Below are 20,664 nucleotides of genomic sequence, written 5' to 3' on the forward strand. Positions count from 1 at the left end.
AAGTGATAACAGAGGAGGTTCTTATCAGAGCCCAGCAGCCCTGCAGCAGGAATGCTGATGAGTGTTCAGGGGGGCTGGCTCAGCTCTGGCAGCGAGCAAGCGGAATTGTTAATGCTTATATTGGAACGTTTCTGTCCTGTTTTTAAACTTCTTGACAAAACTCTTGAGATTTGGTGGCTTCTTCCAAGCCTCATTAAAATCAATAAAAAGCTTGTTGCAGATTTTATGAAGGTTTTTTTTTTTTTCCTCTTGTTTGGACTGAAACCACACAAAGTCAGTCCAGCTCCTGCACCCGAAATGTGTCTTGCTTTTTGCAAAGCAAATACGTGGCCAGAACAGTGTCCCTGAGGAGTCATTCTAGAGTTGTATAGTCTGCCTTCAGAGCTTTTTGTGTGTGTTTAATAAACTTGCTCCATATTCCTCTCAAAGGTGACTTTGTATCAACAGGCAGCTGTGAATTTGAACTTGTTGCATGCTCAGGCTGGTACCTCACAGTCCAGCTGTGCCCATTCCCACCTGGGTGCTGGGATTGATTATCAACCCATAAAATTATTGGGATTGGTGTTTGACTTGTTGGCTGAGAGAAATTTTTTTAAAATAAAAACAAAGTTGACCTCTGTTGCAGGTAATGAAATGTTGCTTTTAGAAAACTGTTTTATGAAATGGTAAATCAAAGTTTAGCTGAGGTTTTGGACAGCTGGCATTGACACAGGAGCTTTCTGTTAGAGCACATCCTCAGCTCCCTGTTTGTTTAAATCCTGAGATTCCATGAGATTCCCTGAAGTGTCCATCATGTGAGATGGTAGAATTCCTTCTGGTGCATATCAATTTGTATTAGAATCTTAGAATCATGCAAACCCTGCATGGGGAGGGACCCACAGGGATCATTAATCCAGCTCCTGTCCCTGCCCAGACCCTCAGCAATCCCAGCCTGCCCAAAGGCTCCTGGAGCTCTGGCAGCCTCGGGGCCGTGCCCATTCCCTGGGCAGCCTGGGCAGTGCCAGCACCCTCTGGGGGCAGAGCCTTGCCCTGAGCTCAGCCTGAGCTGCCCTGGCCCAGCCCCAGCCGTGCCCTGGGTGCTGTCCCTGTCCCAGAGCAGGGATGGAGCTGCAGCCCCTGAGGAGTCTCCCCTCGGTCTCCTCAGCTCCAGCTGAACATTCCAAGTGCCCTCAGCCCCTCCAGACCCTTCCCCCTCCTCGTGCCCCTCCTTTGGTCCATCTCCAGCAGCTTTAGATCCTGCTGACATTGTGGTGGAACTGTCCCCAGCACCAGAGGAGAGGCCACCCCAGAGCAGAGCTGGCCAGTCCCCTCCCTCACCCAGCTGGGCACAGCTCCCTGAAATGCACAATTTTTGATGCACAACTTCTTAAACTCTTCCTTTCCACTCTCTCAGTCCTAAAATTACATCTCCTTTTTCTCTATTACTTCTTTTCCTTGTCATAAGCCATAAACTAAAGGACACAATGAATACAAAATACAAAAGTATTTTATTTCATTTACCAGAATGTGAAAATTATCAGTAGTTGTGGCACATCAAAGTACAGGGAAACTATTCCCAGCAGCAGGATTGTGTGGTGGAGAAGTTGGACTTTCCAGGCATATCCAGGTGCAGTGTGCTGCTGGGAGAGTGTCCAGGCTCCTGTGAGGAGCAAAACTTTGGGCACAAGGGGTGGTGTCCCATCAGTCTGGCTGCTTGTGTGCTTTAGGAGCAATGGGAATTAGTCTGGAACTTTGAATTTTAGTGTTTGGTATTTTAGCATTAAGCTTTATGTCCTTCTGATGCCACAGGAGATATCTGTTGGTCCTGTTGGAGTGACTGCAGGAATGAGCAGATCAGATATTTTCTCCATCTCATTTTTGATAAATGTGTGTTTCTGGCACACATCTGCCTCATTTTTGATGCAATAAGTGTTTTGTGGAGCACTTGAAAATGCAAAGGAAAGGGCTTGGCAGGAGTGGCCTGGTGAGCATTGCTGATCCCTGGATTTTTGCACCTCTGCACCAAAGCACATGGGCAGCAACCCCTGTTTGGGGGTCTGCACTGGCTTTCTTGGGGCCAGAAATTCCAGTGCAGTGTAAAATTAAACCCACTTTGAAGATCAATATAAATCCAGTGGGATCTTCTATAAAACTCCCTCCTGTAGCTGGTATTGTGAAGTAATTTAGGCTTTGTTTACTCATTTATGAAAACTCTGAATTACTTTGTGGCCACAATTTCAGAAGTGCTCCTTGCCAGAAGAGAGGCCTTACCCTCAGATATCCATCAGAATCCAGTCCTGGAATTCCCTCTCTGGGCATGTTAAGCTCTTGTTACAACTCCAAGGCACTCAAACTTTCTCTTTTTCCCCTTGAATTAATCCAAACTCCCCCCAGAGTGGAGTGCCTTGTCTAGAATAAAGGTTCAAAAGTGTTTTTTTCAAGGGAAGTTCATGTTTTAAAGGGTTGTCTTTGTGTTTGCAGCTGCCAATGTGAAGTATCAGAAGAGAAGAGTTGGAACTTTCTGGGACAAGAGAGGAGTTTATTCTCTCATTCTTTGGTAAGATCAGCTGCTTGTTTGTGGGTTCTGTGCTCATCATTGATTATTCTCTTAATTAAATCAAATGTTTTCCAAGATCCTAGATGAAAATTAATATTTCACTGAGTTGGAGTTTGCAGCCTTTAATTATTGAAAAGGAAGGTTCCTGACTCTTAGTTGTGCCCAAACTTCCAAGACAATTCTTTGTCCTGCTCCTGTTCCTGACCAATCTGTGTTGTCAGCTGCTCTCCCAGTAAATCCTGGGGAGAGTTGCTCAGTCCTGTGGTGTCAGGAAAGAGGAGAAACCTCCCTGTCAGGCACTGAGAAAAGGGAAACTGAGTATTTGTCCTTATCTCAGAAATTTCCTTCCACTGCCAAAGGGGGAGAAGTCTTTTCAGCCTGCTACAGAAGCATCTTTTGCTCAAGGTACAGCACATTCCTGAATATTCAATTCTCAAATTTTTTAATGTTCCTTTGCCAAAAAATTTGCATTCCAGACTCAGAGGGCAGCTGTGTCACTGTATGTAAACAGCTCAGGGGTCAGCTCAGTCTGATTTTGATATTAAAATACATGGAATTCAATCTGGATGGGGAAGGTAAGGGAATAAATGCTTGGATTTTTCCTTTTTTCCCTCCGGTTTTTCTTGCTGAAAGTCCAACTATATTTAAATATATGTGAATCTAAATGATCCTTTATTTAGCTAATCCTTTTTGTTTAGATTCACTGGCAAACAGATGGTTATTGCTACTCTTAATTATGCACATAATTTAAAGCAGAAGGTGCATCTGAAACAAAAGGTAATTAAGATGTTCCCATAGAGGCTGAGGTTGCAACCTTTGCTCATCATTTATCCTTTCAAGCAGAACAGAAGGATGGAGAATTAACAAGACCATTGTCTTTTTGGAATAATTTAACACACATGGAATTGCAGGTAAAAGGGCAGACAGTAAATTGATAACATCACCTTTTTTTTGGCCTCAGTCCTGACCAAACCAAATATTTGTACCAGTAAAACCAAGTTTTATTTCAGGGCTCTGTGTATAAGCTGGCTGCTGTTTTTATGTGATCCTGTTGATAAGGAGGAGCCTGAGTTAAGGCTGCTTTCCTGGCCAGGTTTTTAACTGAGCTGGGTTTGTACCTTTCCATTTCACTTCTGCAAAATGGGTTTTACTGTCAAAATGAGAATTCTCCTTCCATTCTGCAGTCCTAACACAAATTAGTATTTCACTAATTTGTGCAGTACTAATACTGCTGCTCCTTTTCCCTCGGTATTTGCATTTCACTGTCCTTGCTGTCTTTTAGAGCCTGTCTTTTTCACAGCTTTCTCAAAACCCTCTAATTTTATAGATTCCAGCAGTGTGGATGAGCCTGAGCTTGGGTTTGTGCAGGACTTGCTGCTGGGCTGGCTTTGTCCCCAGCTGTCCCTTGGAGCAGCAGGGTGGGGAATGATGGAGGGTTCAGGAGTGCTTGGTTGATGATATGAGGAACATTCTTTCTTCCAAGGATTCTAAAGCCAGAAATGCCCTCATGAGGTGGCAGCAGTCCCTGGGAACCTCCTCCTGTTCCCATGGGGACAGTTTGGTGAGCTGGGGATGGGTTAGAAAGCTCTGGGATAGGAAGAAGTGTGGGTTCAGGTGTGCTTTGGGCTGTCCTGAGCAGTGTGTGCTGCTCCCAGAGCTGTTCCTTTTTCCTTTTGCTCAGCCCAGGGACCTTGAGCTGCTGCAGGGAGCAGCTCAGCTCGTGGATCTGATGGGAAAGGAAAGATTTCTCACCAAATATTCCCTGTCCAGCAGCTCAGAGAGCCTCACTGGAACAATTCAGCCTTTTTGCTATTTCTGTCAGCAATTTTCAGCATTCCTTTGGTGGCAGGGAAGTTGCTGAAGCGTTTCACTGATGCCCAGCAGCAGCCAGAGCAAAGTGTTTGCTTTAGAACCAGTCCTATAACTCCTTGTACCATTTATCTTGGCAGCATCACCCTTTGCATCTGATAGTCCTGATCCAAACTGAAACAGGCAGATTTATTTTCCACACAGCTTTCCCAAAATTCACCTTAAAAAGGAGGATTCTCACATGGAAAAAGCCACACTGTCACAGTAGAAGCTGTTCTGCACTGATTTCAGGAGTTACACTGAAACTTGGGATTTTGGGCAGCCTCTGCTGGAGGTTTGTGCTGGATTTTAGGAGCACAGCTGTAAGATATTTAAAAAGACTCAATTTTCTAAGCTAATACTGCTTTTATTAATATGTAGATGGTTATATAATAAACTTATAAATTACATATATCTAATCAAACTGAAGTATGAAAGAATTTTTCCAGCATAGTGCCTATTAAATTAAAACTTTTCCTTGAAAGATACTAAGCAAACTTCAAATTTGTAATAAAGCAGATTGTTAAAATCAAGTTGGTGTTTCTTTGATAATTGTGTGTGAAGCTGAAGGAATTCCTTGAAATAACAAGGTATTTTTTATATCATGATATCCTGGAATGGTTTGGATGGGAAGGGACCTTAAAACTCATCCCATGAGTTTTAGGCAGGGACACCTTCTGCCAGCCCAGGCTGCTCCCAGCCCCAATGTCCAGCCTGGCCTTGGGCACTGCCAGGGATCCAGGATGGGCACCCTGTGCCAGGGCCTGCCCACCCTGCCAGGGAACAATTCCCAATTCCCAATATCCCATCCATCCCTGCCCTCTGGCAGTGGGAGCCATTCCCTGTGTCCTGTCCCTCCATCCCTTGTCCCCAGTCCCTGCCAGCTCTCCCAGGATTTTAAATCTGCTTTTTGCATTAATTTTTAGTGAATCCCTGGCAGCTGGAGCTCGATTCTCCTCATCATTCCCCTGTTATGTGAATATATTTACAAACACACCTGTGTGAGGATCTTTGATGTGCAGCTGCTGCTCCCTTGCCCTCTGTCAATGTTCCATACCAAGCTCAGGATGTGCCCAGGGCTCCCTGCAGTGCTGGGAGCTGATGGATTGAAGTGGTTTTCTCTGTCAAATACTGAAAATTTGAAATACATTTATAAGTAAAGTGAGATATGAGCTTTGGGTGTGAGCTGAGAGCTGGCTGCACTCTTGTGATGTATTTTCATTTGTAAGTTTTGTGTGCCACAGGCTGCAAACCCCATAAATACCTGAGTGAATCCTGGTTGAGTAGAACAGGGAGGAGCTTACCTGGATTAGAAAAAGCTGAGTGTAAAATCAATCTCAAACTCAAATTGTAACTCCTGTATTCACTTCAGTCATTAAGTTTTTAACTGGGTGATTTGTAAAACCTCAGGACTGTGCTAATATTCCCAGAAAATTTGCAGATGATGAAAGCTGGGGGGATTGTTGGGCAGTGGAGAGGGCAAGTCCCACTGTAGTGATCTGGAACTCTTGGAAATGTCAGTGCAGGAAATGGATATTTTGGTACATCCATGGATATCCAAAACCAGCCATAAGTGTAAAATGAGGATTTTTATCCTGATAAGAACTCCAGTTCATGTGCCATAGCTGAAACAAGCTTGTTCCAGGAGGATCCAAACCCAGATCAGCCCCAGCAATCCCTTTGGATTTGTATCCCACGGATTTCTGATTCACCATCTGCAGGCAACTTGGGAGAAAATTCCAGGGTATCCAGAAAAATGAACATGTTTTCATTTAAATTATATAAACACTGGTCTAATTGCTGCCTTCAGACAGGTGTTCTCCCAGCAGCACATCCAAAGGTAATTTTTCAGGAGGAACAGAAGGAACCAGACACATTTTGAAACAATTTTGGCTCTCAGGAGAGGGAGCTTCTATGGATTTCATCTTTTCATAATTACTGTTTGCTCTCAGTTTTCTAACAGCTACATTCACAGTCTTTAAAAGTTAATTTCTATTTATTTGCTAAAAGAAAATGAATCTTATTTCATCATTATACTTCCCTTATTTTCTAGGTTTTAGTAAGTGAAGAGCTCAAAGAATTGCAAGTAAAGACGAGGATTGCTCCTCCTGCCCAGGGCCTGTCATGGTAAGCAAAGGGGCTTTGTAGGGTCTGTGACAGAGCAGGAGACTTTAAAATGGGAAAAACATGAGGGAATTCATGTTTACATGTGGGGTTGTTGAGTTTTAGGCATAGTGCTAATGCTCTTTTCCTAATGCTGCTATAAATTTTGCAGCATTTAATGACTTTATTAATCAGGCTGTGGGAAGGAAACTGGTTGCTAATACCACATTGTTGTCTGAGGGCCCATGTTGGAGAGTTTGGAAACTTTAGTGAGTTGGTGCTCCTGGAATTCTCTGGACACTTCACCCTGTGGGAGCTTTTCCTTGGCTGGGGAAGGTGGCAGCAGGTGCCAGTGCTGAGGGTGACTGTCACACTTTGTTCCTCAGGATGAAGAGACTCAGCACAGCCTTGAATGCATCCAGGCTAATCAGATTTTTCCCAGGAAGCAGCTGATCCGAGAGGATGAGAACCTTCAGGTAATCACCACACTGCTCCTGTTCAAATCTCACTGCCTCCACTTGGTTGTGGATTCTCTGGCCTCTCCTCTAGAATTTTAATTCACAGTTAGCACAGAAATTCATTTTCTCTGTTGGTAGGACAGAGAACTTGGGCATTTTATTATGAGAAATCCCTTCAAGTGTCTGAAAAATATCACTGCTACTTGTGCACTAATTCCAAGGGCAGGGTTTTATAGTTTAGAACTCTCTTGTTTTGAAAAAGCAGCACTAAGCTGATTGAACACTGCCTTGGCACCTGGTTGTTATGAAGCCAAAAATCTTCTGTTGCACAAAAAGAGATATTTTAAAAGTTCTTTATTTTCCAAATTTCCTTTTGAAATCAGTTTAGTTAAAATTATTTACCATAGATTCATGGTATAGTTTGGGTTGAAAAGGACATTAAAGCCCATCCAGTGCCACCCCTGCCATGGGCAGGGACACCTCCCACTGTCCCAGGGTGTCCCAGTGCCATCCAGCCTGGCCTTGGGCACTGCCAGGGATCCAGGGGCAGCCACAGCTGCTCTGGGCACCCTGTGCCAGGGCCTGCCCACCCTGCCAGGGAACAATTCCCCATTCCCAATATCCCATCCATCCCTGCCCTCTGGCACTGGGAGCCATTCCCTGTGTCCTGTCCCTCCATCCCTTGTCCCCAGTCCCTCTCCAGCTCTCCTGGAGCCCCTTCAGGCCCTGCCAGGGGCTCTGAGCTCTGCCTGGAGCCTTCTCCTCACCAGGTGAGCACCCCCAGCTCTCCCAGCCTGGCTGTCCATGCAGACACTCTTGCATCATCTGAAGAGTTTCACTGTAATACAAAGAATTTTTGGTTAATTCAAGCTAATTTGCTCTAAACCAGATCACTTTCAAGTTGGGTATTTTCACTTCCCACCAGCTCAGCTAAACTGGACTTAAGTCACATTTTAATTATCCAGTGACAATTTCCATGTGTGATGTAATGAACTGCAGGTTTCTGACTTTATAAAGCAGCAGCTTCTTGTGCATTTTCATATTTACTGTGAGAAATAGGGAGCAAAAAGCTTGGTTTGTCCAAGCTCAGCTTTGTAGCATTTAGGGATCCAGCCTGGGCTGGTTACCTGAGCTTGCTGGGTGAACAGTGGGGAAATAGCAGGAAACATTATTCATCCTGGATGTTGTGCCTACTTTAGGATGAATTTAATAACATTATGGAAATGCCACTCTCCATTAAGTAAGGAGAGAGAGCATAAATCAAGGGCTTTGTCAGCCTGCTTGCCAAAATGTGAGGATATTTTTCATAAAAATTCATTGCTTTCCCTGACCAGGCACTTACCACTCAGGAAAAGTAACATAAAATAAGGGATCATTTAAGAAAAAGGCTGCAATTAACCTCAGAGCCAACCTTACCTGATGTTCCTCCTTAGCAGCAATAACAGGGCTGAATTCTCAGCAGGCTTTGTTTGATTTCTTGTGCTGCAGGAGGGGCAGGTTTTTGGGAAATGGGGTCTGAGATGAGATTTTTGCTGCCTTTGTGCAGGTGCCCTTCATTGAGCTGCACGGGGAGAGCACGGAGTACGTGGGACGAGCAGAGGATGCCATCATTGCCCTCTCCAACTACAGGCTCCACATCAAATTCAAGGAATCTGTTGTCAATGTAAGTGTTCTGATCTCAATGGAAATAACAGAAATTGGGATAAGAGTACAGTGATCCCTCTCTTTTAAGAATGAAAAATCTTCTTCTGATGTTCAAATTGATTTTTCAGCATTTAGGCACCAAAGGGGGACTCAGCAGCTCTGAAAATCAGATGTCATAAGGAAATGTCACATCCCTCAACCTTCACAGCTGGCTGTGTCAGCCACCTGTTGTCCCCAAGCTCAGTGGGGAGAAACAGTCAGTCTTGCAAGGGGCTTTTGGAGCACCTAAACCTGATTGGTGCTTGCTTGGAGCTTCAGAAGATGGGAGTGGGTCCTGCTGCTGAGGTTCTGTGCCAGATGCTGAGTGGTTTGAGTGCAGAGTTTGATGTGACAGGTCAGGAGTGGGACCTCACCTTCATTGCATTTCTTGAGGGAGTTTTATTGCTGTGTCCATTCCTGGAAATGGTTCCATCTGCACCTCCCCTGGCAGCAGACACAGGTAAATGGTGTTGGCCAGTCCTGGGCAGTGCCTGATGCTCACACAGACCAGTCCCACCAGCTGGGGACACTTCCAGGGTGCAAATCAAGAGTCCTGAGGAATGCCAGGGAATGATGGAGTTGCTTTATTACAGAAGCCATGAGCTGTACTTCCTGTCCTTAGGACAATTAGAGATATTGCTTTACAGGGATTTTCAGCTCAGTATTTTTGAGCATAGCAGGAACTGATGTTTTTTCAAATCACGTTCCTTGATTGTGTTCAGGGAAGAGTCCACAGAAGCTTGTGAATATTCCCATGTTGATTTTTCTTCCCTGACTTTGACATGCAGTGTTCTGCCCTCTCATTCTGTGTGATATCTCATTATCATCAGCATCATTAACCAGAAATAACCAGACTATGAGGTAGAGCAGAATATAAATAATTCTTTGTAGCCATATATGACTGTCACTAATAACTTCCTATGAGCTCTGCTGAAATCCAGGGCAGGGAGGGCTTGGGATGTCTTTAAAGATAAAACATTCTTCAGTAATTAAGAACCATATTTAAATCATTAATTTTGGCAGTAGTAATTATCTTGGTTATTGTTGACCAAAATTCTCATTCAGATGGTGATTTTCTAACTCAAATTTTCACTGAGTAATTTTTGATTGAGTTCATCTTGATTCTTTCCTGCTGTTTTTATGTCATCACAGCTGTTCTGCAAATACCTGCAAGAGATTCTTCATTCCTGGGCTGTGGCTTTTGCCTTTTGTTTGGTTCCAATTCCCTGGCTGTGAAAATGGTGCTGTGACACCTCAGTGAGCAGCACAGAGCTCCAGATCACCTGGGCTGGGCCAGAAATCCATTCAAAGTTGTTAATATTCCCATTGCAACAGTGCAGAAAGGGGCTGTGTGTGGAGATCTTTCCCATGGATCATTTCCTAGATCTCCCTGCTAATAGGAACATGGTGTTTCAAATGCAAAAACAAAAGGTCCCTCAGACCATGCATAAATTGAGGGATTAGGACATTCAGGGGTGTTGACTTACATTTATCCATGGGATAAAAGTGCAGACTCAACAGGGATCTCTTGGTGCATGAGGGAGGTTTGGTTCCCAGGCCCAGCTCTATTGATTCCTTAAGAAAATGTCAGACTTTGCAGCTGCTGAGTGTTTCTGTGTAATCACTTTCCTCCCTGGAAGCTAATTGCATTGATGGGAGAATGAACATTTTGGTGGAGTTTGTGGAAGCATGGATTGCATGTAATCTCTTCCCAGTGGTGGATTTTGGACACAGTACCAAAGGAAAGTCATGATGGGGGGGAAATCTGATGAGGAGTTGAGTTTTAGTGTGAGCTTCCCCTTGCTTGGAAGAGTGGTTGGATTGGGATATTCCTCATGTCCATCCATGCTGGGGAGTGGCATAATCCTTGTCTTGTCCTCAGGCCCTGCTGCCCAAATTCTTCACACTCAGAGCACAATTGTGAGACAAGACAGGGCTCAGAGGTGGCCTTCAACACAAATCCAAAGTGTCATCAGCTGTAATTAAAAGCAAAACTTACTTCAGACACTCCTTGAGGGTTCCATGAACTGGAGAGGATTCAGCTCCCTCCAGGCTGGAGCCCTCAGAGCTGTCCTTGCACCCTCAGTGCCCCCCTGTGCCACCTCCTCCCACACTCCAGCACACCCAGCCTTGGCCTTGCCATAACCCTGACATTGTTCCAGCTCTGAGCTGGGAAAACCAGGAGGAAATCCCAGTTCCTGCTCCCAGGTGCCACGGGAGGTCCTGGGGAGGTTTGGGCCCAGCAGGGTCTGTGTCAGGGTCCCTGTGCTGGCAGCAGCCTGGCTGTCACCCACTGCACCCCACTGGGAATTGTGGGCACAGATTGGGCTCTGGGGGGGTTGGTACAGCACAGAAAATGTAATTTGTGCTTTTTCTAACTACAGGGCTGTAATTCTCTAAATATATCTTGTACTGCTCTTAGATAACAGACAGCTCCAGTCATCAAAATAATTTTAAAAACTCCTCAAAAATAAAAAGTTGGGAGTTGTAGAATGTTGCTGTTACTTAAAATGAGATAATTTTAAATAAGAGACAGTGGGGAGATACTGCAAGAGCAGGATGCTCCTGTACTCCCTATAATGGGATGTAATTTGCCTCAGATAACAATGCATGTTTATTCTTATAAAAGCAGAAATGATTGCTTTCCCTGCCTGCTTTCCATGCCATTATGAGAGGGAAGTGCCTGCAGACAGAATTGATGGCTCTTCCAGGAATGGGCTCTGGGTGTTGGACTGGCACAGCCTGGAGGATGAGCAGGGGGAAGGGAAGGTTATCAGGGAGGCAGTGACAGCAGATAATTCCACTGAGCTTTGCTGGGGGAAGAATAATGGCCAGGAAGGAGATTGAAAACACAAGAGGACCACAGGACAGATTTTTATGACTGGGAAGGAAAATTAAAAAGATTTATGGGAAGGTTGTCCTGAAGAAAAAGCTGCAGATTATGAGGGAATCACAGCTGGGCTGGTGGAGGGGAATGGATGCTGGGGAGCAGAGGGCACAGGGAAAGGGCAGGGGACAGGGAGTGAATTTGGGAAAAGGAAATTAAAAATAATGCAGATAGAGAAGAATTAGTTTGTCATTAGAATTAGTTTGTCATTAGAATTAGTTTGTCATTAGGGTGCAGACAGAAGGAAGAGGAGCCACAAGCAGAATGCCAGAAGGAGAGAAAAGGTGGAGAACTGCTTAAATGAAGATGGACGTGAGAAAAACCAGAATATAACAGGGCTTGGGGAATAAAAAGATAACAGACAAAGCAGCACTGGACTCAAAAAGCAAGACTGAAATCTTGACTCAGCTGGGAAAGATGCTTTACCTTCCATGTTGGTGCCATTTAACTCAGTGGTAGATTTAAATAAGTTATTTTAGAACCATTTAGGTTGGAAAAGCCCTCCCAGGCTATCCAGTCCATCCTGTGCCCAATGCCCACTTTGTCCCCAGCCCAGAGCACTGAGTGCCACATCCAGCACTTCCTTGGGCACCTCCAGGCATGGGCACTCCAAACCTCCCTGGGCATCCCCTGCCAAGGCCTGACCCCCCTTTCCATGCAGGAATTCTTGCTGGGAATTGTTAGTAGGTCTGTGTGGGGCTGTCCAGTCATGAAGACAGGCTGGAACATTCTCTGAGCTCCATTCCTGTCCATTGATCACACAAAACTCTGACAATTCACCTGCCTGGCAGGCTGGGGTCAGTCAGGAGGAGGCTTGGGAGGAATGAGCAGTGAAATGCAGGGATGGGCTGTGGAACTGAGCATTGCTGTGGTCTGTGCTGCACTCCAGTCCTGCTGCTCTGGGGGAGTCACCCAGTCAGGCTGAGCTTGGGGAGGGCACAGAGGGGCTCTCACAGGAGGGATTCCTCATTTCCTGGCCCCTTCATGTCACTGGTTCTGTCACAGATCTCAACCAGTGACAGTGACAGTGCTGAAAACATGGACAGAAATTAAAGCTCCAGCTTTATTTATAATCCAGATTTGAAAACACAAACTACTGGGCTGTGGAGTCAGACATCCTCTTGCCAAGTCTGTCCATGGGTTTTCTGTCATTTGATGTCCAGTTAGAGCAGAAGGAGCAGAGTCACTGCTCTGTCCCAGCCTGGCTGGGCACAGCAGGGCAGGGTTGGTGCCTCCAGAGCTGCCTCTGGCTCTGTCTGACATGGGCAAGGGAAAGGCTGAGCATTAACAAATCCCTGCCTCTTGTAGCTGGGTGTGGGAACCCAGAACATCCCTCTGGCTGTCCAGGATGGCCAGGACCCCTGCCAGGGGGCTCAGAGACCCTGGCACAGAGCCCAGAACACCTGTGGGTTTGATTGTGACCCGTGGAGGAAATTACCAACCCTGTATGAAGATCAGCAAGCCACAACAGTTTAGGTAGAATAATAGTGAAGTTATCATGGGGTGGAAAAGTAGATTTTAGGGTTTTGGTATGGGGGTTCAGGAGGCAAGATGGAGGGAACTGGGTGTGTCCAGCCTTTCTCCTTCTTCTTCTTCTTGGCCTCCATCTTCTGCTGTGATGTTGGCACTCACAGATTGGTTTAGAGTAGAAGCTCACTGTCTAACATAGGTGATGGGTATTGGGAAGTAATTGTAAACATTGTACATGTAGTTTTTAGTATAAAGACATAACACTGCCCTGGGGGAGGCAGAGTGCCTGGAACTGTCCTGCTAGATGGACCTCAGCAGGGCAGGAGAAAATTTTTTATAGATAAGAAACAATGAACAATCTTGAGAAATGAAGAGCCCTGACTCCCTCTTCAAGTGCTGGGCTGGGAAAAGAGACTTTCTGACTTTTCTTGGGGTCACTCTGCCAAGCTAAAGATCCCGACAGCAGGGGGCTGTGAGCTCTGGGCAGTGATTTGGGAACACTCTGGGCTATGTCTGGGTGCTGCCCTGAGCTGTGCCTGCCCCCCAGAGCCAGCAGAGCTCTCACCCCTCTCCTGGGCTCAGCATCTGCCCTGATCACCTCCCTGCTCAGGGGAGCTTTTCCCTTGCTTTGTATTTTTGAGATACCTCTTTTGCTTGCCTGCTGGTTTTTAGTTAATTTCCTTTTTTTCATTCCACCTAAATGAGGGATTTTTTGAGCCTTGTGGTGCCTGAGAAGATGCTGTCTGGATTCCTTATCCTTAAGCTTTGATTGGAGGTGACCTTCAAGGGTTTGTCCAAGCATATGAAGAAGCCCTGGCTCTTCCAGCCACATCTTGTGGGCCCCCAGCCAGACCTTAAACTGCTGCATCTTAGTGCTGTGATGGCAAAAATCAGTCTTGGAATGTTACTGAAGGATAGCAGAGCTTTTATTGCCTTGTGCCATGTCCATATAATCTACTAAACAATTCAAACAGCTTTGTGCTTCACATTAATTACAGGTATTAGCTGAATTCAGACAATTATTTATGACTTCTGTTCATTTAAGGCAATAATGAACATTTACCCATCTTGGGTAAAGTTCCAAAAGTAATACTGAAAATTGATATTTTCATCTTGTGGCTTTTCTCATCTTTAAAGGTACTTGCACTCATGTGTTGCCTGACCAACTTGCTGCTGGTTACACATGCCAGGAAACAGAAGTGTCTATAACTGCACTTTAACTGGGAGAGATTCAGCATTATCACTCTAAATTTGGCTGCTTCCATTACAAGTGTTGCTCTAAACAGGCCAAAGGGTTTTTCCCTGAGGAGGAAATAATGGATATTGCCATAGAAAAACATCCAGACTGCAGCAATCTGTTAAGGGGATCTTGCTTAGCAGTTCTTTTTGAGCACCATCAGCTAAAAATATATTAAGATTCCTAAATTTAGACCTATAAGGGGGAAACTGCTTCCATGAGAGAGGAGCTGGAGTTTCTGCTGCCTTTCCTGCAGCCTTCTCAGGTGCTCCCATGGGATCCCACAGGACCAGAGCTGGAATGTGAATACCTGGTACCAAACCTTAGAACTGCTGAAGTAATTCCTCATGGACTCATTTGTTTTCCTCTCTTCAGACTAACAATAAATCCTTGTTAGATATGCAAAGAAGTTGCTGTTAGTGCTGCAGAAATGCAATAATCTGGTGTGTTTAATTGCAGGTTCCATTGCAGCTCATTGAGAGTGTGGAGTGCCGGGATATATTCCAGCTTCATTTGACTTGCAAGGACTGCAAGGTTATCAGGTAGGAGAGGCTCAGAGTTAAAGGGGGGAATTCACTTTCCATGTGCCATGGGCAGCTGGGATGGTTCAAGGAAATGGGGTTCCTTGATTTCCCTCAGAAGCTTTTTATTTTGTCTGATTTTTATACAAGGAGGGCTGTGTATAAATCTCATTGTTGTGATTCAGCACAGCAGCAAACCTTGCTCTGAGCCCACATGGCTGATCTTGGCTTTGTTCTGCAATTAATTTCAGTCTCACTGTGTTGTCCCTGCTTTGCAATCAGTTAGAATACATTGCTTCAATGTATTCTAGTTATATCAGTATTTCCATATCAATAGGTGCAGAAGTAGATAAAGGCACTGATGCACACATTGCAAATGAGTTTTATCAAGATTTGGGGTTTGAGGCTTCATGCACACTGCATTCTCAACACATTTGAGAGTACACTCACTATCCTTGAGGCATGGTAACCTCCTGGAGAAGAAAATGAGGGAACAGAAAGTGAAGGGAGGTGGTGAATCCAGGTGTGCAGTGACTCCTGCCTGTCCTTCCCCAGCTCCAGGGCTCTCTGAGTGCCCAGCCTGAGCTGCTCATTGATGGGTTTTTTTAAAAAAAGCTTTTCTGCTGCAGAAATTAATTTTGATCTATGAACTTTAATTAAGAAGAAAGGAACATTTCTTTTTGATTAAATGTTTGCTGGCTGTACCTTTTGTGTAATGAAAGGAGCCCCAGCCATCTCTGAGCACTCAGAATGTTTAACAGGTCAGCTGCTTCCTGAAAGGCTGTTTTGTCACCAGGACTGATTTTACTTTAGAGGTAATATTTAGTTTAATTTGAATTCAATGTTTAACTTCCTCTTCACTTGTAGCTCTTGACATTTAAGAAAGTCACCCTTCTTCCCTACATTAATTTGTTTTTTCCCTTCAATTGTAGAATGAATACAAATTATTTGTATTTTTGCCATCCTTATCAATTTTCTTTCTTTCAAGACTGAGGGCTTGGTGATGGTTGGGAGATGATGAAGTCTGGGACTGAGACAGAAGAGTTAGAATGTATTCTTGTTCTTTTTCATGAGCAAACTTTGTATTTTGAGACTAGAATTCAAGTGGAGATAATACTTGTTATTTACACCACTAACTTCAAAAGAATTTACAAGGAATTTAGGGTGAGATGTATCTTGTCTGATGAGTGTGGATGTTTAATAGAGAATTATCCTGTCTCAGTGAGTAGTCTGGGCTTGCTTTACAGTCAGTGATGGGAAATAAATAAACACCTCAGGCTGCAGTTGCTCACAGCTCCTGGGAGATGTTGGACATGGCTTTTCCCTTCCACGCTCTGGCTCTGAGCTATTTGCAGGTAGGGGAGATAAATCTGCCCCCAGGGAATGCAGATGCCATCATTAACCAGGACTGAGCAGAATGGAAATACTTGGGCAATATTTAATAACTATAAAATCTTAAAGAAAAACGTCAGAGCAAAATAAATCATGGTTTATTTCCACCCTTTTACTCTAAAGAGTCCAGGAATCCTCTTTGAAAAGAAAAGCTAATGTAATTTTAATGCACTGCTTTGAAGATTGGTTTCTCCTGTGCAGGGAATATTTTCTCTGTTTGTTGTTAGTCTGTAACATTGGGCAAAGCTCAGTCAGTGCTTCCCAACAAAGGCAGAAAGAGAAGGGTTTTCAAAGGACCTTCAATCCCATCTCATTCCACCATGGGCACCATCATTGTTCCAATCCCTGTCCAGCCTGGCCTTGGGCACTGCCAGGGATCCAGGGTGGGCACCCTGTGCCAGGGCCTGCCCACCCTGCCAGGGAACAATTCCCAATTCCCAATATCCCATCCATCCCTGCCCTCTGGCACTGGGAGCCATTCCCTGTGTCCTGTCCCTCCATCCCTTGTCCCCAGTCCCTCTCCAGCTCTCCTGGAGCCCCTTCAGGCCCTGCCAGGGGCTCTGAGCTCTCCCTGGAGCCTTCTCCTCTCCAGGTGAGCACCCCCAGCTCTCCCAGCCTGTTCTTGTTTACAGGACTGTTATGTAGATGATAATGTGTGGGGCAGTTTGCTGAGTTTCCCCCAACCCAGAAGGGGCTGTAACACATTCCTGGCTTTGACCTGAATGATCTTCCCTTGGTTTTATAGGTAACATATGGAAAATTGTCCCCCTTATTCCTGGCAGGGCACACCCTGCTTATTCCCAGTCACAGGATGTTGCTGCTCAGTCAATCCTGACTCCTTAAGTGTTTCTTTACTCATTCCACAGGTTTCATTTTACTTCTCATTAGAGTGCACATGGAAGCAGAACTAAGTTGTCAATAAGGTGTTTATCCTCACTTTGTGCTCTCACAGAGCTTTTCATGCTCAGCCTGTCACCTTCTAGAGTGCCTTCTCCTACTGAAAGTCACCCATGGGATGTTTGTCTCTGGGCCAGGTGTCAGTTCTCCACCTTTGAGCAGTGTCAGGACTGGCTGAAGAGGCTCAACAACGCCATCCGCCCCCCGTCCAAGATAGAGGACCTGTTCTCCTTCGCCTACCACGCCTGGTGCATGGAGGTTTATGCCAGTGAGAAGGAGCAGCACGGGGACCTGTGTCGGCCAGGTATGTGGGAACAGCCTTGGGATCACCAGAGCAGCACTTGATACCCCAGGGAATTACTGGAGTGGGTTTGATCCAGTCAGTCAGGTGTGGAACCGACAGCATTTCACTCACCACGGCAGCAGATTTCAGTCTAAACCATTGTGGGTTGGTTGCCACATTTTTTGTCTGGCACACTGATCTCCAGGATGGATGTGGGGAGGAGAAGGGAGCCCCTGAGCTGTTGTAATCTTCACAGCAGTGTTGTTGTCACTTCTTATCCGGGGCTCCTCTCCAGCCCTCTCTGAATGCCACACCCCCTTTTATCCCAGCTCCCTCCCCGGGCTACAGCACTGCCCAAGCCAGGACATCACAGCTGCAGCCCATTTACAATAACAATACAATACAGAGATCACTGCCATATATATATTTACAGTACATATATTTGCTCTACTCCTGGGTTCATTCACAGCCACAGGCAGTGATCTTCTTCTGTGGAATACCATCCTTGCTGCAGGGGTTTTGAAGCCCATAAGTAAATAAAAGCTCAAGCTTGGCATGCTGGTGGTTGTAGCACTTGGTTGAGTATAAGAAATCTGATTTCAGGCACTCTGTGATCTCCTGTCAGTCACAATTCACTGCCTCAGGGAAGTGTCCCAGTTACCAGGCTGAGAGATGTGCCTGGGATTCTGTCCTTGCTCTGAAGCTGCTCTGGAGCCTGGCACAGGCTCTCGTGTCTGTGGTGTCTGGGGAGGAGCAGGGATCACTCAGTGGCAGGAGGGGCTCCCTGGCCCTGTTCCCCTTCACACACTTCATTAGCAGCTTCTGGAAAATGCCAAAAATCTCCTCAGAGCAGAGTTTCACACCCAGGGCTTTTCCCTCTTTACTAAATTTGGGAAATGGGAGCTGGCAGACCTGTGGAAGTCTTGCTGAGTCTCCTCTTCCTCACTGAAGCAGAGAGACTTCAGCCTGATGCTAGCTTAGGATAATCATGGAATCATGGAATGGTTTGGGTTGGAAGGGACCTTAAAGCCCCTCCCACCCTTTGCCATGGGCAGGGACACCTTCCCCTAGACCAGGTTGTTCCAACCTGGCCTTGGACATTTCCAGGGACAAGAAGCAACATTTACCATTTTATTAATTTTTATCAATCTTTTTTTTTTTTTCTTGCAGCTTTGCTTTTCTATCAAATAATTTTCTTTAATATAACTTTATCTCCCTGTAGCTGCCTGTGGCTGGGGGTAGATGTTCTCCTTCAAAGAGCTGAATTATAGCTGGAATAAATGAGTGTGAATGTGGCTGAAGAAGTCAATCCAAAGACATTGCCATTTCTCTTCTATATCCAAGGAGCCCATTATTTGGTAGATACAGACAAAAGTACTAAAGTGCTTCAAAATCCATCCAAGTGTCAACAGAACACATTTTCTGGGAAAAATATGTTAGCAGTGTCTGTAGTAGAGATCCAGGCTGTGGCTCACAGGGTCAGCTTTAATAGGAAGCGCAAGCCCACAAAATACCCAGCTTGCTTTTCCTGGGATTTTGAGAGTGGCTTGGGATGCTTCTCAACATTATCAATGTTGGCTCAAAGTGCCTCTTAAAATGCCAGCCATTCAGGAGAAATGGACTAAATATTAAGATTAGGGGTTTGTTTCCAGGAGAAAAACCTGTGGCTGCACAGTAGCTAAAAATTAAGAGGGGAAAAATCAAGCAGAATATAAGATTTTCATGTAGCTTTATGTGTTTGTCTTAAAACCCACCAGGCTGAGCAGCATTGATTGGGATATTTCCAATGTTCTCATTTGCTATCCAAAAAAATCCTTAAGGATGTAGCACAAGTTTTGAGGAGCAGTGATGGGGAAGCCCATTCTTGTGGGCTTCTCCAGTGAAAGAATTTGTGGGATTTTTAAATTTAAAAAGTCACTGCTAGGACAAATCTGGCAGAGGTTATTGCCTGGCTGGAATGTGTTGTCCAGTTCCACCTCTGCTCTTGACAAAGGATCTTTATAACACTGTAGTTAATTAAGTCCTGTAATTAGGCTGCTGTCTATATTCTTAATTTACCTATTTATATTTATTTCTAACTGTTCTGTAACATGGCATTAAAAATCATTTCAGACATGTGCATTTACAACTTGGGGTTTAAACATGTATCTCCAGATATCTGGGGGATTGAAAGACTTTAAGGATTTTCTGAAATATTTAATGGAAAGATGTAATACTTAAAGCATTAATTTTTCAGCAGATTTTCCCCCCTTGGGTGCTGCTCTGCCTCAGGATTTAATGCTCCAGTAATTTAAAGAGACAAGCAATGGATGGACTTTCAGAATCACTTATCTAGTGCTGCTCACATGCTCATTAAATTTAGCACTTCTCTTAGCCCTGGAAACCTGGAAATTTTGTCTCATTATCCAGACTTTCTGTCTTCTTATTCTTTATTGCCATTGTATATTTTTCAATTGTATTTTGAAACTTTAAAACAAAAGTGTCTAGGAAATAAATGGGGCTCATTCCACTTCCTTTAATGTATTAATCCAGGAGTTTGTGAGGCTCTTGTGACTGATATTTGTGTCAAACAATCATTTATGTGTTTTACCTCTCTATCTCCACCTGACTCACAGAAGAATAATGTCCAATTTATGATGGAGAACTGAGCTGCAGGATAAATGACAGCACTTGCCTCCAGCCATACAGGAAACCTGGGGCTGGAAATGCATATTCAAAGCATTGCCCACGTTCCAGGGCACATTCCAGGTCTTACCCTTTTTCACCAGAGCCTCACATTCTTCTCATTGACAGAAAATTGTTCTGAACTTCTGAGCATCCCACTTGGATTGCTGATGGAGCTCAGTTCCTTTGCTGATGTCCTTGGTTCTGGTCTGCAGCATTGTTTTTTTATATGGATTTCCAGAAGTTGGTAATTCCAGGGTAAAACTCCTTGTTGGAGCATTTCTGGGGAGTTGGCCAGGGACAGATGTCAGTGCCAATGTCAGAATGAGGCTGTGAAATGCAGCTTTGGGCTGAGGGATGTGCTGGTTTTCTCTGTTCTGCAAAGCAGGAGTCCTCATTCCTTATTTCCATTCATTTCCCTTGTGCTCTTGGTCCCCAGGAGAACATGTCACTTCCAGGTTTAAGAACGAGGTGGAGCGGATGGGGTTTGATATGAACAATGCCTGGAGGATTTCCAACATCAATGAGAAGTACAAGTGAGTGCTGGGGCTGCTGCTCCACAGCCAAACTGCATCTCAGAACACTCAGTTACTGAAACTTCTTTCAACTTCTGCAGTTCCCAAGAAGGGACAATCAGAATTATGATTTTTTTTGGTTGGTTTATAGAAAAAGTGTGCTTTAAATT

At 44.8% G+C, this 20,664-nt stretch overlaps 1 protein-coding gene across 4 annotated transcripts in view; it reads left to right on the plus strand.

The window, feature by feature from the left end:
• The window catches only part of MTMR3 (myotubularin related protein 3), a 75,764-nt gene that overhangs the window by 29,409 nt on the left and 25,691 nt on the right, over positions 1 to 20,664 (plus strand). For all 4 annotated transcript variants that reach the window (XM_058036781.1, XM_058036784.1, XM_058036783.1 and 1 more), the window contains 7 exons: positions 2,461 to 2,536; positions 6,438 to 6,511; positions 6,874 to 6,963; positions 8,492 to 8,608; positions 14,682 to 14,764; positions 17,170 to 17,336; positions 20,419 to 20,515. In XM_058036781.1, coding sequence (XP_057892764.1) covers positions 6,509 to 6,511; positions 6,874 to 6,963; positions 8,492 to 8,608; positions 14,682 to 14,764; positions 17,170 to 17,336; positions 20,419 to 20,515 — 557 coding nt within the window. In that variant the 5' untranslated portion in view covers positions 2,461 to 2,536; positions 6,438 to 6,508. The remainder of the gene's footprint in view (positions 1 to 2,460; positions 2,537 to 6,437; positions 6,512 to 6,873; positions 6,964 to 8,491; positions 8,609 to 14,681; positions 14,765 to 17,169; positions 17,337 to 20,418; positions 20,516 to 20,664) is intronic.

The sequence above is a fragment of the Melospiza georgiana genome, chromosome 18, assembly GCF_028018845.1.
Source record: "Melospiza georgiana isolate bMelGeo1 chromosome 18, bMelGeo1.pri, whole genome shotgun sequence".
Taxonomy (NCBI): Eukaryota; Metazoa; Chordata; class Aves; order Passeriformes; family Passerellidae; genus Melospiza; species Melospiza georgiana.